This window comes from Mixophyes fleayi, chromosome 1 (assembly GCF_038048845.1).
Source record: "Mixophyes fleayi isolate aMixFle1 chromosome 1, aMixFle1.hap1, whole genome shotgun sequence".
Taxonomy (NCBI): Eukaryota; Metazoa; Chordata; class Amphibia; order Anura; family Limnodynastidae; genus Mixophyes; species Mixophyes fleayi.
This window is the reverse complement of record NC_134402.1, coordinates 366,755,365-366,771,710: the sequence shown is the minus strand read 5'-3', so window position 1 is coordinate 366,771,710 and position 16,346 is coordinate 366,755,365. Positions and strand designations below refer to the sequence as shown.

The 16,346-nt window shown below is 39.3% G+C and overlaps 1 protein-coding gene across 7 annotated transcripts in view; it reads right to left on the bottom strand.

Annotated features, from left to right (window-relative positions):
- LOC142097042 (uncharacterized) overlaps nucleotides 1-16,346 on the bottom strand; it is a 60,085-nt gene that overhangs the window by 26,833 nt on the left and 16,906 nt on the right. For 5 of the 7 annotated variants that reach the window (XM_075178646.1, XM_075178665.1, XM_075178659.1 and 2 more), the window contains 6 exons: nucleotides 15,628-15,691; nucleotides 9,500-10,636; nucleotides 5,376-5,465; nucleotides 4,020-4,130; nucleotides 3,136-3,187; nucleotides 2,357-2,531 (listed from right to left, as the gene is read on the bottom strand). In XM_075178646.1, coding sequence (XP_075034747.1) covers nucleotides 2,357-2,531; nucleotides 3,136-3,187; nucleotides 4,020-4,130; nucleotides 5,376-5,465; nucleotides 9,500-10,636; nucleotides 15,628-15,691 — 1,629 coding nt within the window. The remainder of the gene's footprint in view (nucleotides 1-2,356; nucleotides 2,532-3,135; nucleotides 3,188-4,019; nucleotides 4,131-5,375; nucleotides 5,466-9,499; nucleotides 10,637-15,627; nucleotides 15,692-16,346) is intronic. The other 2 variants (XM_075178673.1, XM_075178676.1) reach the window with 1 other exon arrangement.

Genomic DNA, 16,346 nt, shown 5'->3' with positions numbered 1-16,346 from the left:
CATTTCCCTCAAAACACGTCTAAGAAATTCCCAGCTGCTCGTGCAAGACTCATATTTTACACAAGGCTTAACATGCTGATGATTCTGACACCAAATTTAGTTATAGATAAATAACAGGATAGACCAACCAACCTGATTTATCCTTATTTTGTGCAATACTGCACGCTTTACAAACATAGGATTATAATAATAATAAAAAAGATAAACATTTTAATGCATTTCTGTACAGAGAGTTCAGATACATTTAACAATAAATCTAGAGCATAATTTTACTCCTATTAAACTGTGTATATAATTATACATTCATATGTGTAATTATACAATCCTCATACTGCGGATGTGACCTCAGTGGACCTGATGTGCAGCACAAAGCGCTTTAGTTTTCACATCACTGTTGTTAGATGGTCCACCCTGTGCACATCCAGGTGTACCCCTGCTCTCAGGAGATGTCTCAACGGGTCCACCTTGTGTACTTCCAGGTGTACCACGACTCTCGGGAGATGTCTCAACGGGTCCATCCTGTGCACATCCAGATGTACCCCTGGTCTCAGGAGATGTCTCAACGGGTCCATCCTGTGCACATCCAGATGTACCCCTGGTCTCAAGAGATGTCTCAACGGGTCCATCCTGTGCACATCCAGGTGTACCCCTGCTCTCAGGAGATGTCTCAACAGGTCCACCCTGTGCACATCCAGGTGTACCCCTGCTCTCAGGAGATGTCTCAACAGGTCCACCCTGTGCACATCCAGGTGTACCACTACTCTCGGGAGATGTCTCAAGGCTCCAACCATGTTAATTTTTGAGGTTTTGCTGCTAAAATTTTGCATGGTTTAGTCTCATTTATGGTTTAATTACAGGTGGCACTTTTATCTTTATTACATATGGTACTTTTATTTGTTTGAAGCTTGTTTGACATTTGTTGAAGTCTGTCTACTGGAGGGCACCAAATGCCAAAGAACGCAACTGCATGCGATTCATGTCTGAACACAAATGATACTTATTACTGCCTATGACTTGAGAGACAGATCAGGGTTGAGAAGGGGTGGACTAACGTAGGCCATGTACAGTAATTATTTGCAGTAGCTACAGGGCAGGTGTAAGTGCCGACTGATGGTGATGATAGCCTAGTTTTTGTTTAAAAAACTACTCGTATGTGTGCCACTAGCTAGCACAGAGTGTATGCAAGTAAGATAGACTATATAAATACATTGTATATACAGAACCTGTCTGTTACACTGCTCAGTTGTGACCAATGCCAGATAGTAGCCGGTGAGTAGGGAGGCGGTCTCTGTCTACCTAGCGTTAGGGTCACAAGAAAGAGTGTGGAACTCTATGCTGTCAATTTACTTTACCATCCTGACAATAAAAGTAAAATAAAATGAAAATTTAAAAATCTTCCTAATAAAATATGTTTAAAAAAAAAAAAAAAAAAGCAAAATAAAAAGCAGGTGTTCGTGTGTGCATCACCTGAAGTGTGCCCGTGTCACAACTGTTTAAGAGTTCTTCATTTATTTTACAGTATAATTGTTTATTCAAGCATTCTGACCTTATATTGCACATACTTTTGTGTGTATACTACAGCCGGTTCTTTCTGTCTATGTATGGCAAGTATTTTGTAGACAGAGTGTACTTACACCCAGGTTTCTAATGAAAACATATCTTGAGATAAGGTTGGATTTGAACTTGAACTATGCTGAAGTTCCATGCTCTTTTCTAACTTACATGCAAGTTGTGATCCAATTTGGATCAGGACCTAATTATGTCCCACTCAAAGTATATGACAAGAACTCATCTCTGCCACCTCATAGCTGTTGCAGACATCAAGCCTTCTGTGGACTTAACAAGAGGTACCACAGCGCCTACCTGCAAGGAACACCCCCAGGCTGCCCAATTCAAACATCATATCCGTAAACGTATCGGGTTTGGCAGATATCTCAGCGCACTTGTGTAAATTGTGGCACACTGCGCTATCAGAAAATGAGTCTGTACAGTACCTTAGCCATTTTGTAAATGTGGCCCTTTAAATGTTGCTATGCATAAGCTTGGAATATCTATATTTTTATTTTGTTGACTGAGTTTGTAATATAGATATATGTATTGTCTACCCTGATTTTAAATTAAACCCCCAGAAATCAATATCAGAGCTGGTAATCCAACTTTCAAATTTTAAACTGTGGAACCATATTTGATTGAAAGTCATAAAAGCGGCGGAGGGCCACAATGCACGTGGGCCCCCGAAACACCAGTTTGACTCATCTGCATAGGCAGTAATCATATTTGTTATTATTTTCAATAAAGGTTGTAATACAAGTGCAACCGAAGAGGCAGTAATAATTTGTAACTGAATCTACATTACCGAGAAGTCACTGGGAATACCCGTGGCACTGCGGCCCTTGGAAGACTCAACGGATTTAAGTGGACTTGAACTCCACCGCTTGGGGCTTCCACTCCTCCATTCAGTGTTAGTGAAGGTGCTATCAAAGTCCTTCTCATCTTCATCATCTGTGGACACCTTGCTGGACTCAGTGTATCTGAGAGAGAAGACATTTGGTTGCAGAAAATTATACAGTGTGTGAAAGTTATTTCAGTGATTCTTTCTGAGGAGGGCGGATAAGAGGAGGGAGGGACTGAGAGGGGAATAGCAGTGGGGGGAGGGGGGTGAAAGAGAGAGGGGGTGTACAGGGAAAGACAGAAAATGGGGAGAGGCAGGGAAAGAAGGTAAGAGGTAGAGACAGAAAGAGAGAGGGGATAAAGAGGGTGAGAGACAGAGAAAGGAGGAGACTGTTCGAACGCCTAACCTGTTCTAAAACAAGGATTATTAAATGAATAGATGTCTTACATCTAACCAGTATTCTAGTAATTTTCTAAAGCTTGGCAATAACCTATAATGATAGCCTAAGTTGTTAACAAGCTGTTACACTCGTATATACAGCATTAAACAGCAACAATTTTAAAAACATTTAAGAAAACAACATGAATGGAGTTTTAGTTCATCCACAGACGGAGATTATAACGTTTTAACATTTCCCCAGCAGGTATTGTTAGGCCATCATGTTAAAATAATAACGTTATAAACAGCCATCCAAAATACAAGAGGATGAGGTGTAGCCGTTTAGTAACATTAACTGAACTTACCGTCCACAGTCATTACCACTGCGATGGTATCTTCTGATGCTGTGATCGGGATCTGTGCAAGAGACGTATACGTGAGTTCCCTGGTAGTTCTCAGAACTTATATCGTGTATATACTTGTACCCCCAATGTTTATAAACATTGTCTAATAAATAAAAAATATTACTGATTTTTTTTAAAAAAAACATCTCTACATACTTTGAAAGATCCATTCTTTATTCTGGTACCATACCCAAACATACCTTCTGGGCCTTGCTGTCAATCACTTTTTGATCTCAAGGTTTAAAAATTTGCAGTGCAGTCTATATATATTTTAATTAGAGGAGGGCTGGCTGGGCATATCTATAAATGTACAATAATGCACTAAGGTTCCTATTCTCATGATGATTAGCTGGTAGCAGACACATGTTAAACAAAATTCTCCAAAAAAAGATCAATTTGAAAAAAAAAAGGAAACCGTGGAAGAACAAATGTACCGATACACCAATATCTAGTACTGCTTTACTATTTATAGTCAACAATAATCTTGCAAGTTTCCATCACTTCAAAAGCAATAACAAAAATAAGGAAACCGTTCATGAAAGGTGTAGTCCCAACTTTTGTGTGAATAAAAGATCAGCCCAGAAATGCATGAATAAACTCACTTATAGATAATTATACATTTTTTAGAATGCATACAATTTTTCACACTGCTTTACACAAGACTTTTTAGGTACCTCAGGGACAGGATGCATATTTGAAAACATTCCTTATTTTGGAGGTTACAACAGGTCTTTTTCACTTATCCATAATGTCATTTTACAGTACACTTGGATAAACATAGGTGAATATTATTATTATTACTACTACTTAGCTGATTTAAGCACAGAGGATTTATAATGTGTCACCTCTTTTGCTGCTGCTGAGAGCCTTACGAATGTGATCCCGCACTCTCTCTGTTGTCACAGAATCCAAATCACTGTCCACTGTCACGGCATCGAAACTCTTTAAAGCAATACCTGGAGGAAGACAAAGCCGCAATGTTTATCAGGCTGTTGAATAGAATGACAAAGCCAAATAACCACAAATACCTGCTAAATTGACAGCTTGACTACAGAAACATGAACAGGCATCTCCTTTTCCATTAAGAGAGCTCCCTTGATCTTTTTCTTTACAAAACCCTCAGCTAGCATCCACTAATAAACTAACCATTAATCATATTTAATATTGTTTTGTACAAGCAGCAAACAGTAAAGTAAATGAACCGAAATACATTATTAGCTCAACATTGAACAAGGGATCACAGAGTTAATTGCCAAACTTAATTGGATCCTGAGCTAAATAAAATGAGATAGTGCTGGTGTAGACACCACTAACCATCACAGCATTGACTGACACATCGGACAAGATAAGTCAATTGTGACAAAATAACAATGTACATTTTCCTCTGTGCCCAATGATGTTTGCAGCAAGAAACAAATGAATACATTAGTAAACACTCCAGATATGTGCTCTTGTAGTACCAAGGGAACCTGACAGCAAAAGAAGATGTTCGTCTCATACAGGGCTGAATATAACAATATGAACCTGGTGGATTATCACAGAAGGAGCGAAAACGGTTTATCCAAAGGATGAAAGTGTTCCAAATTCCTCCGAGGACTAAAGATTTTCTTGAGATTCAGTGGTCCCAGCATCGTGACTCACTGCAGAGATAGTGGGATTGAGCGACCTTTACACAGGTTTTTCTGGTATTAAACCCAGACTGCTCTAAGTGGAATATATTCAAGGGTGTTGTAACACTCCTCAAATATTATATAGAAAAATAACATGAAGGTTACATTACGTTTCATAGAGTATATTTTAAGCTTAGTTCATTTTGAAGTGTGGACCTTTATACTGTCTGTTCCTGACAACTGCTAACCAAGAGGTTTAAGGACATAGAGTTAGTGGACAGCGTTGTTTTCAATGGAACACTATGTGGCAGTATGATGTGTAAAGGACAGGAAATGTACCATTAAATTACATGTGAGCAAAGTCCAGCCGACAAGCCCTGTGTAAACCCTACTCACACTGATACAGCTCAAACTGCAGGATAATCCATAATATCACAATGTGGTCAGTAAGACAACGAGATTATGACCTATCCGGCTCTTGTGCAAGTGAACTGACAATACGTGGACAGTGTAGAAGGTAGCCTGTCTCATACATGGGATTTGGTTAGCATATCCCACAGACCACCGCCTATGTATAAATGAAATACATACCGGCCACATGTTTGTAAGCTGTAGAACCCGTGTTTTCGCCCCTCATTGATGAGTCCGCATAGATCAGATCTTTACCCTGTTTATTCGGACCTGTTAAAATATAACAGTACACATTTAAAGGTCATCCATGTACATAACACCTTAACTTAGATACCACTACTGTAACATAAGAATAAACATATTATTAATTAGCAATTATCAAATTAGCCCTGAATATTTATTATCCCATAATATTTCTTGTGCACTGTATATTTACTGTATAATAACATAAAACAATGATTTAACGTAGAAAAGCTATGTAAGGATATGGGTAGCTATATAACACAATAAGTAAAGGGATGGAACACACGCTGACATGATTAAGTAACAGAGAAATGGCTAAAAGGACCATCGGAAGCTCTGTCACAACCAGATACAAAACACAACCATATATTACATATTGGAGCCTTTGTGTTATATTGCTCATTTTGCCTTAGAGAATTACAGAGCTGCTGCCTTTCTTTCCACAAGTGCAGGGGTTTTTTCAGCTCCGCAGATGTTTGCCTGGTGGGTGGACGGCTAACTTCTCTTCTAAAAAGACCCACCTTTGGAATGGTCTAATAGTGCAGAGTTATAAAGCAACTGTAATGTTCTTTGCTTAATTATGACTAGTACTGAAGAATGTATGTGCGAGACTTAGGGGTCTATTTATTCATATGGGGGCGATACTATGCTAACCGACAGATAGTGGCCCGGATCAAGCATGTACAAATTCCCTCAGACCGGCCTGGCAAAGCAGTAAGTTATTCCTTAACACTTCGGCCCCGGCCAGTTTGAGTGAATATGCGCATAGTGACCACGCTAGCTGGTTCACACATGCATAGTGGAAAAGAAAGGCCATACTGTAAAATAGTTACAATTAAATGAAAATATTTAAAGTAAAAAGATATATTTAAAACCCACTGAACACTGAAAAAATGCTTTTTAAAGAAAGCATTTTTTTCAGTGATCTTCTGCTATTCGCCATCCTGAGATGGGGATAACAGAACAAGCATTGCAGCAGTACTTTCCCCACCTTAATCCTTGTTAACTAGGCTTCATATGCTTTACACGTGGAAGCTTATCTCTGGCGGGGGCAAACCTTCATCTCTTGATGTATAAGATGAAGCCTTAATGCTGGTGAAAACAATCATTTGGTTGTTTTTTTACATTTCAATAGTTGCTTACTCTCCCGGGAGGCTCCCGAATTTTTGAAAGTTCTCCCAGACTTCCGGGAGAGCAGGGCAAACTCTCGCAGCCTGCTCTCGTCGTTGGTGAAGTGGGTGGGGCTAAAAGTGACACCCTGGCCACGCCCCCTGCTGCAATAGGCCAAAATTGGTGACATTTAGCAGAGGTATGGAGCCTATAGACACAATTCGCATAGCCATGCCCCCAGGACGGACCCCAACCCAGAGAGCTTGCTGCCAAAGTTGGCAAGTATGTGGTAACTATGCCCCTTAGTTTTTTGCCGTCCCTTAGTTCAGCCTATAAGCAGACTCATGAAGTACTGTCTGCTACCTCTGTTATTGCCTGCTCTCTGTTGTATTGTTGGCTATTTTCCAGACTCGTTCATGTACCTAATGACGCCACACATATTTCTTGCCACTAAGCCATGCCCACAATATATTGTACTCTGATATGATTATCATAGTTTAATATGAATTACAGGAGAACTCTGGGAGGAGATATATAGATTATGGGGAAAGGAAGAAAAACAATGGCAACTGTACTAAATGGTGAGCTCTACAAGCAGCGTCATAAAAATTAGATAAGGTCATACTACAACAGGAGTTTTATACATTCATCACTTCATATTTATATTACACAATTACATAGGAAAAATAAAAATATATAGTATTAGAGCATTTTCAAAGCCCATAAATAAACCTCATTCATGGCTTAGATGTAGCAAACAGGCCCAAAAATGTTATATAAATCTTCAAAGTCCAAATATGTTGCAGAAAATAAGCTAAGTGTGTTTAAAGTGGTAAATTATTATAATATACAGTATGTGGCAACGGCAATACATACATAGGTTTACAATGGATTATTACAATGCTATTCAGATCGCAATCTACCAGCAAGAATTAATGCAGTGCTCTTAGTGTGTGCAATATAGAAATGGAATTTCTGGCAAAATAGAGAATGTTATTGTTAGTTTGACATAAATGTATTAGGATTTCCGGTCTACAATACGTGAATTGAATTGCTTACAATATAGAGAATTCTGCGGTTAGTCGGAAATAGATTTATTTCCATATGCAGGCTACTATATAAGAAATAAATTACTTACGCTATATAGCATACTGTGGTTAGTTTGAGATATGGTGCTTAACATCCCAAATCTACAATCATAGAATGGAAGTGCTTACTTACAGTATAAAGAATGTAATGTTTAGGTTGAAACAGATTAATTAGAAAGTGCAGCCGATAATACAGATTGTTACCAATAGCAGAATTGTTGAAGTAGACGTCACATGCCTACATGAACTTAAAAAAAATAATAATGAAAGTTGCAATGCAGCACAAAAATATTACACTCTATGTTAGAAAATTACTGGCGACTTCTCCAATATTAATTAATAATTTCTATTTGTAGTGAGCACTGGCCCACAACATGTCATACAGTCAGAAGCGCATGTGGCATAGTCCATAATGCACATTAAAGGACAGAAATAAACTTCCCAAGGTTACAATGACATGAACAATCTTTATTTTAGGCTACAGAGATGCCTAGTGAACCTGTCTATTTTACAACTAGCATTATGCAGACAAAAGGAGATGGAAGTGCTGAATATGAAAAGAATATATCTAAATAATTTCTAAAATAATAACTAGGGGCCTGATTTATTAAGGATCTTAACTTAAGAAACTTCTTATTTCAGTCTCCTGGACAACACCATGTTACAATGCAAGGGGTGCAAATTAGTATTCTGTTTTGCACATAAGTTAAATACTGACTGTTTTATCCTGCAGCACACAAATACTTGATAGCTTATTTGTACACTGAAATTTAAAGTTGATATTTGTGTGCTACATGAAAAAACAGTCAGTATTTAACTTATGTGCAAAACAGAATACTACTTTGCACCCCTTACATTGTAACATGGCTTTGTCCAGGAGACTGAAATAAGAATTTTCTTAAGTTAAGATCCTTAATGAATCAGGCTCTAGCATTGTATGAATAAATATATATACACATGTTACTTATTAGTAGAAATATTAATTTATAGGTCCCCTTTATAGTGTGGTAACTATTTCTCCAGGGTATTATGTATAGGAAGACTATGTATGACAGTACTCCTAAAGCACATACTCCTACCCATCAATCCAGGGTCAAACGTAGTGGTGATATAGGAGTAGAACAAGCAGCTGGGGGAAGATAGTGGGGGCGAATGATCACAGGGCAGGGGACTTGGTGGGGGGATAGTAGTTTTGAATTGGTTGATAGGGTTGTCATTAGCGGCCTGTTTCACTCTCCAGGTGCCAGTTGCACCATGTGTGATCAACTACAACAAACTTCACTCACTAACTACTACCATTAAAATGGTGCTGACGTAAGCAGCATATGGACAGATAACTATACAGACAGGTACAAAGTACAGAAATAGGACTACATGGATTGGGAATAAATAGGAGAATGTACCAGTCTGAGGCTCTCCTCATATCTAGGTGTAATGGGCTTTCACCACAAAGTATGTATCCAATCATGGAATACTTTCAAAATGAGTCATGTAACAGTGTAGGGACTGACCACTGAATGGGAAAAGAAGGTCAAGACTCTGGTATATCCACCTAAACCAGAAAACCAGCGCAACCATTTACTGTAAACCACTATGGGGATAAATAACCTTGGCACTATATTATGATTATGTTTATTAATGACAATATCACAGCATAGAAACATAATAGCCCAGGGATGATAGATATAACACAGATAACAAATGTAACAAGTCTAAAGTAAAAAGCGGTCTCTCCTACAAGAGGTTTCCTCATAGCTCGTCCTCACATCATAATCCCTGTGAAGACATCAGCATAACCAGCCTTTCATAGAGATAAACAACACTACATGTATCCAATCTGTGTTTGGAACTTCATGGACTTACTGTAACTGAAGTTACAATTTGTTTGTGTTACTTCTCTTCCAGTGTATAATGCTCTCTCGCTAGATAGTGGATTCCCTGCCGTCTCATCCTTCCTGTCCATATAGCTGGGCAGCACATTGAAGCCAGTCTGTTGAGAGAGAGTAACCACATTCTTGATCTCTTCTTTTGTGTGACTTAAACAAACATTCTTAGCGTCTTCTGGTGCTGTCCTCCAGCCTACATCCAATGGGCTTCCGCTGTGCGCTGCATTCATCATATTCTCCGTCTTATTACAGTCGGTTTCACTCTTGTGGTCAATGTTCTCATCAGGCTTAGATGAAGGTGTATCAGATGAACATACATCGGCAGCATGTCTCTGTTCCTCAGATGAACATGGCTCTAACTTGTAGTTAATCATATTTTCCTGACTGGCAGCCTGATAATCATTGATAGTTTGTGGAGGATGTGTCCTGCTGACATGTCCTCTTACCCCGGAGTTCCAAGCATGAGGAGCAAGCTGGGAATCAACCAAGTGACCTTTAAGAGAATCTGTCTGCTGCCCATCCCCACCTCTAGATGACAAGTTACTTACAACAAGACTGTGCAGGCCTAAAGGCTCATAAATATTCGCCTGGCTAAGTCTTGAAATTCGTCCCCCCAGAGACTCCACACTATCTCTCCTATTCCTGCTGTTGCCTGAAACTTTGTCTTCCACGCTCATAGTAAGAGCAGTCTGCAAGTCATCTTCTAACTCTTCTTTGAACTGTTGCAGGATGTCTTCTCTTCTTGCTGTGTTCAGAGAGAAATTATCTCCAGTGCTGCACTCACATAATGGAAACGATAGAGATGCACCTTCTGAGTAATCTGCCAAAGTTTTTCCATCACTGCCCTGTGCGTCCTCTTTGTCCCTGCTACCTGCTATTGGTTGAACCATACCCTGATTGAACGTTACTACAAAGTCCTCGGTACACACGCTCTCTGCAGAGTTGGTATCACTCTGGTACTCCTGGCCATCTGTCTGCTCGGAGCCCAGGAGCTGTGCCAGCCTCCACTTGTATTCATCTTTCTTACTTTCTGTAGTTCTCCTCTGTTCACCTGATTCAAATGTATTGGAATCATTAGGCTCCTGACAACAGACTTCATGCAGCTGCTCCATATCTGCACAAGAGATGGAGAGGGTATAATATAAGTTGTTGCAGGTATAGACCATGCAAAATAAACTCTTATCCATCATATATCTGTGGTGCCAGATAACCTGAACTTGTCTAGAAATAAAACAAAATTATTTCAGATCTAAATGGACATTTAAGGATATCTTTGAAAAAATGAGGGGTCTACTTGTGACCAATCGCAAATTGCTTACATTAATTATAATTTACTATCGCAATGATAAGAAATAAATGAACGTGGCACTTTATTAGTCGGGACAGCAGCTACAATTGGAGCCTGTCACCGCAAATAATCTATAGTAAAGTCACTTTTCCATTTACTTAATTAACAGGTTCTTATAGCCTGACTAGACTTGTAATCCATCTTCAGATGGCGTTATCTGCGGTGGTCAAAACAGGGAAAACTCGCAGTCCCCATAAACACCTATTTCCAATATATGCTGCAATGCTCTAATAATAAACAGCTTTGAAACTTGAGCATGCGTCAAGCCCCCAAAAACCTCTTCAGAGGTTCATAAATAAGCTCCTTAGTGAAACAACCTGTAGCCATGTTCTTAAAAGAACTGGAACTAAGTCATCCAAAAATGTTTCATAATGCTGCAGATGGAAGTAAATAGTATTGAACTCCCTTTCCTTGAATGTCCTATTAGAGCAGATCTGGCTGGTCAGAAAATGATTCAGAAGTTGCTTGGTTGCCATATTTCTAATAAAATATGTCCCCCATTCCCAGTGAAGCAACACAGAAAGTAATGTATATATTTTATTAACTCATTTCCCTTTTTTAAATATTACATTCAGGGATGATCCCAGCAAGGCGGAACCTTGTCTAAGAGAATATAATATTAGCAGCTGCAGAGATGAAGTTATTATAATTATTATCGAAGATTTGTAAGATGCCAAAGTGCTCCGAAGAGCCGTACAGTAGAAAAACAGGACATACATAAAACAAGGAACATACAAGGCAGACAAAATAAACACAGACATGAAAACAAAGGGTATGAAGGACCCTGCTCATTAGAGAGCTTAGTGGAAGAGGGAACAGCTGAAACAAGAAGAGCGAGAGTGGAGATTGGGACAGCTGTGAAAGTGCATTAGTGTGAATAGTATCAGCAGGGATGAGTCAAGCTTTAAAAAAAGAGATGGGTTTTTAGAGAACATCTAAAGAGTTAAAGCCTGTGGGAAAACCTGATTGGGCGTGGTAGAGAATTCCATTTCAAGTGGGAAGCAGCACGGGAGAAGTCTTGTAGACGGGAGTGAGATGTGGTTACCAGAGACAAGACAAGGTGCAGATCAGCAGTAAATCTAAGAGGGTGGGAGGGAGAGTATTTTGATATGGGATTTGAGATATAAGAAGTTTTTAAGGGCTTTGTAGATAAGGGTGAATAATTTGAATTGGATTCTGGAGGACACAGGGAGAAAGTGGTGACGTAGATGTGGAGCGGTGAGAGAGGAAAATCAGTCTTGCAGCAGCATTTAGGATGGATAGCAGTGTGGATATATGGGTGGCGGGAATGCCAGATAGCAGGAGTTTGCAGTAGTCAAGACGGGAAATGGTGAGAGAATGGATAAGAGTTTTGGTAGCATGTTGAGTAAGAGGAGGGCGTATTCTGGCAATGTTTTTAAGGTGGAATTGACAGGACTGGGAGAGAGTCTGGATGTGAGGAATAAAGCAGAGGGTGGAGTCCAGTGTGACACCAAGGCAGTAGGCTTGGGAGACTGAGGAAATTGTGGTGTTATTGAAAGTGAAGGAGATTTGAGGGCAGGTGGTGACTCTGGCAGGAGGGAAGATAATAAGCTCTGTTTTGAACTTGTTGAGCTTTAGGCAGCGTTGGGACATCCATGTGGATATAGCTGAAAGACAGTTGGTTACATGAGATAGTACAAAAGGGGAGAAGTCAGGGGAAGAGATATAGATTTGGGTGTCATCAGCGTAGAGGTGGTACTGGAGGCTGATTGAGCGAATTAGTGCCCCAAAAGAAAAGGGTGTACATTGAAAAAAGTAAATGGGCCAAGACCAGAGCCTTGAGGGACCCCAACAGATAGTGGGAGTGGAGGGGAGGATGTGCAAAAGGTAGAAACGCTAAAGGAGCCGTTCGATAGGTAGGAAGTGAACCAGGGAAGAACTGTAACCCAAAGGAAAATGGAGTGAAAGTGTGTAGGAGAAGAGGGTGATCAACAGTGTCAAAAGCAGCAGTGAGGTCCAGGAGGATGATTATGGAGAAATGACGCTTAGACTTTGCAGTAAGTAGATCATCGATCAATTTTGTGAGAGCAGTTTCAGTGGAATGTTGGGGGCGGAATCCCGATTGCAGAGAGTCGAGAATGGAGTGAGAGGAGAGAAAGTGAGACAAGCGATTGTACACTAATCACTCAAGACCCATACAGTCACTGCAATAGGAAGAGCAGCTGACACACAGATGGATCACTGTCCACATGCTCCAGCAGTCACTATGTGAGAACACTACTAGAATACAGATTTTTTTAAAAAAAATTAAACTAATTAATGTCCTTAAAATTAAAAAAAAATATTTATTTCACTATACTACCAAAATATAGCCCTATATGTCCAAAATAAAAAAGTAAACAATGTAAAAATTAGTAGGCTATACAATGCAATTAAAATATACTTCTCATTTAAGCAAACACATGGCAAAACTGTGAAATTTGGTCTGGCACCAAATGCATAAAATACAACAAAATTTATGTGATGATTTCATATGAGGGGGTGGCTTTTTCTCTATGCACACCAAGGGGTAAATGTATCAAGCTGAGAGTTTCCTGGCGGGTTTGAAAAACCAATCAGATTCTAGCTATCATTTACTTAGTACATTCTACAAAATGACAGCTAGAATCTGATTGGTTGCTATAGGCAACATCTCCACTTTTCAAACCCGCTGGAAAACTCTCAGCTTGATACATTTACCCCCAAATGTCCGACTGTCAAACATTGGGGAGCCTTGCAGAATGCAACTAAGATGATAACAGAAGAGAACAATATACAGGGGCAGATTCAATTTTGCCAAATTAGTATAGGATTAACGCGGCGTTAGTACTAATACCTTTAATACAGTAATTTTAACACTGATTTTTACTCGCGGCAAAAAGAGGTGCGAGCAAAAATCAGTGTTAAAATTACCGTACTAACGGTATTACTGCGCACTTTTACCGTACTAACGGTAATACTGCGCACTTTTACCGTACTAACGGTAATACTGCGCACTTTTACCGTACTAACGGTAATACTGCGCACTTTTACCGTACTAACGGTAATACTGCGCACTTTTACCGTACTAACGGTAATACTGCGCACTTTTACCGTACTAACGGTAATACTGTGCACTTTTACCGTACTAACGGTAATACTGCGCAGGCCGCGCTATCCCTAGAATAATGCGGCCAAATTGAATTGGCCCCACAAAATTCAATTCTGCCGTGAGTAATGCGGCAATAAATCTATTACCATTAATATGGTAATTTTAACCCTGATTTTCTGGTTGTGGCTCCCTGATTTGCAAGCAAAAACCAGCGTTAAAGATTACCGTATTAACGGTAATAATGCCGTTTTACTTTCGGCAGTAACGTGGCCAATTGAATTCCCCCCACAGTATCGTACATTTACATTCAATCTTTAACATCTCAATGTCTATCATGGTATGTTTCATATACAAGTTTGTATATGCATAAGAAGACTTTTTATATTGTATCAACTTGTATTTTGGGTCCAGTAGCCCAAACCACACAAAGATAAAATCTATAGATTGAAAAAGTAGTTCTTGAATCAATTTTTACCATGAGACACATCTAGATACTTGGTATTCTGACAAAACACATGGTAGATTAGAGTTGCAGAGATTAAGTGGCATGCAATGCATGGTCTGTCAATTAAGTAATCACATACAAGAAAAGGGACATGATTCCAAAAATGTGCCAGTCAGTACAATGGCCCCTTGTAATCTTAGCCATAAATACATAAACTGATCTGGATGAGAGAGCAGGAATGTCCCAGAATGGCATTACCCTGGATCTTAGTTCTCTTAGTAAACTATAGGCTAAAGCCCACAAGCAGGGCCCTCTCTCCTCCTGTCAGCTCCCACCTCGTTCATTTATGCCCCATTGTATGACACTTGTTTGTTATATGCCTTACCTATTAATTCTTATCTACATGATTATGCTTCATTTCTTGCTACTATTATCCTAAATGACCTGTCTTTTTTGCCTTTACCTGCTTTGTACTGTGCCTGTTAGTCCTCTATGTCTGTACTATGCTGTATTTCCCCCCAGCACTGTGAAATTTTGTGGCGCCTCATAGACGATAATAATAATATAAATATTATTGAGAATGCAGCCTATCAATTAACTAGGTGACATCACTAGCGCAATTATTCCCCTACATACAATGCAGGCTGCCTTTTTGTGGGCTGCACCAATCCACATTTTTCCTGCCACAGTCCAGAGTGACCTTTGGTGGATAAAAAATATTAATGAAATTACAGCTGGTCACTTCCCTAAGAACATGCGACTACCATGACTTATCACTTACACAAAGCTGAGACAGTCATTTGTGGGCTGCACCAATACAAAACAATTTTTCTGCCACAGACAAAGCTGTTATTCTGCATAACCAAAAACAAGCCCATTAGTACACAAAGAACAAAGAAAGTTATTGAAAAAGTGACTAATTTCCATTGGTGCCTTAAAATATTTGTCCATACATCTTTATGCTATAAGTTGCTGTGAAACTAAAATTAAAATGTGTGCTAGATGGAATTAATACAACAATGGTAGCAGCAAAGTCACACAGTACATCGTCAACTGACAAGAAAGTGATTGTTAGGTGAAATCTAAAAGAGGACAACGAGAATACTGAAATCTCCACAGAACAGAACAGTACCGTCGTCTGTATGGGGATGCAGTTCAGTCATTAGGACATAGTCACATACAAAATGACAACACAGACACAGTCACACACACAAACCTTACCTGCTGCACTTGTCTCTTTGGTGTTATCAGTATTTCTTACAGAAGTTTTGAAGCTGGACTGTGACTGAAAAACAAATAGACAGGGAAGGAATCCTCTCAGGAACTATTGTTACTTCACAATTCAGGGAAAAATACAGAAGTTGTCTGTACACATTAATACTAGGGATGTGCACCGGCGACTTTTGAGGTCTCGTGTTTTGTGTTTTGGATCCGGATTTTCGTTATTTTTGAGGTTCGGATTTGTCTCGCAAAACACTTGACGAAAGGTCTCGGTTCGGATTTAAGGTATTGGATTCGGATTTTTTTTGAAAAAAACATAAAAAGTTTAAAAATCAAGTTTTTGGGCTTATTTTCACTCCTAGGCTATTATTAACCTCAATAACATTCAATAACAAGCATTTCCACTAATTTACAGTGTATTCTGAACACCTCACAATATAGTTATTAGTCCAAAACGTTGCAACAAGGTATCTTTCTGGACTGCGTAGAGGAGTGGGTCACCACAATATATATTAAAAACCCTGAACTTTTATGATTCGCACCAATAAATGTACCTGGACTGCGTAGAGGAGTGGGTCACCACAATATCTTAAAAACCCCGAACTTTTATGAATCGCACCAATAAATGTGCCTGGACTGCATAGAGGAGTGGGTCACCACAATATATTAAAAACCCTGAACTTTTATGATTCGCACCAATAATTGTACCTGGACTGCGT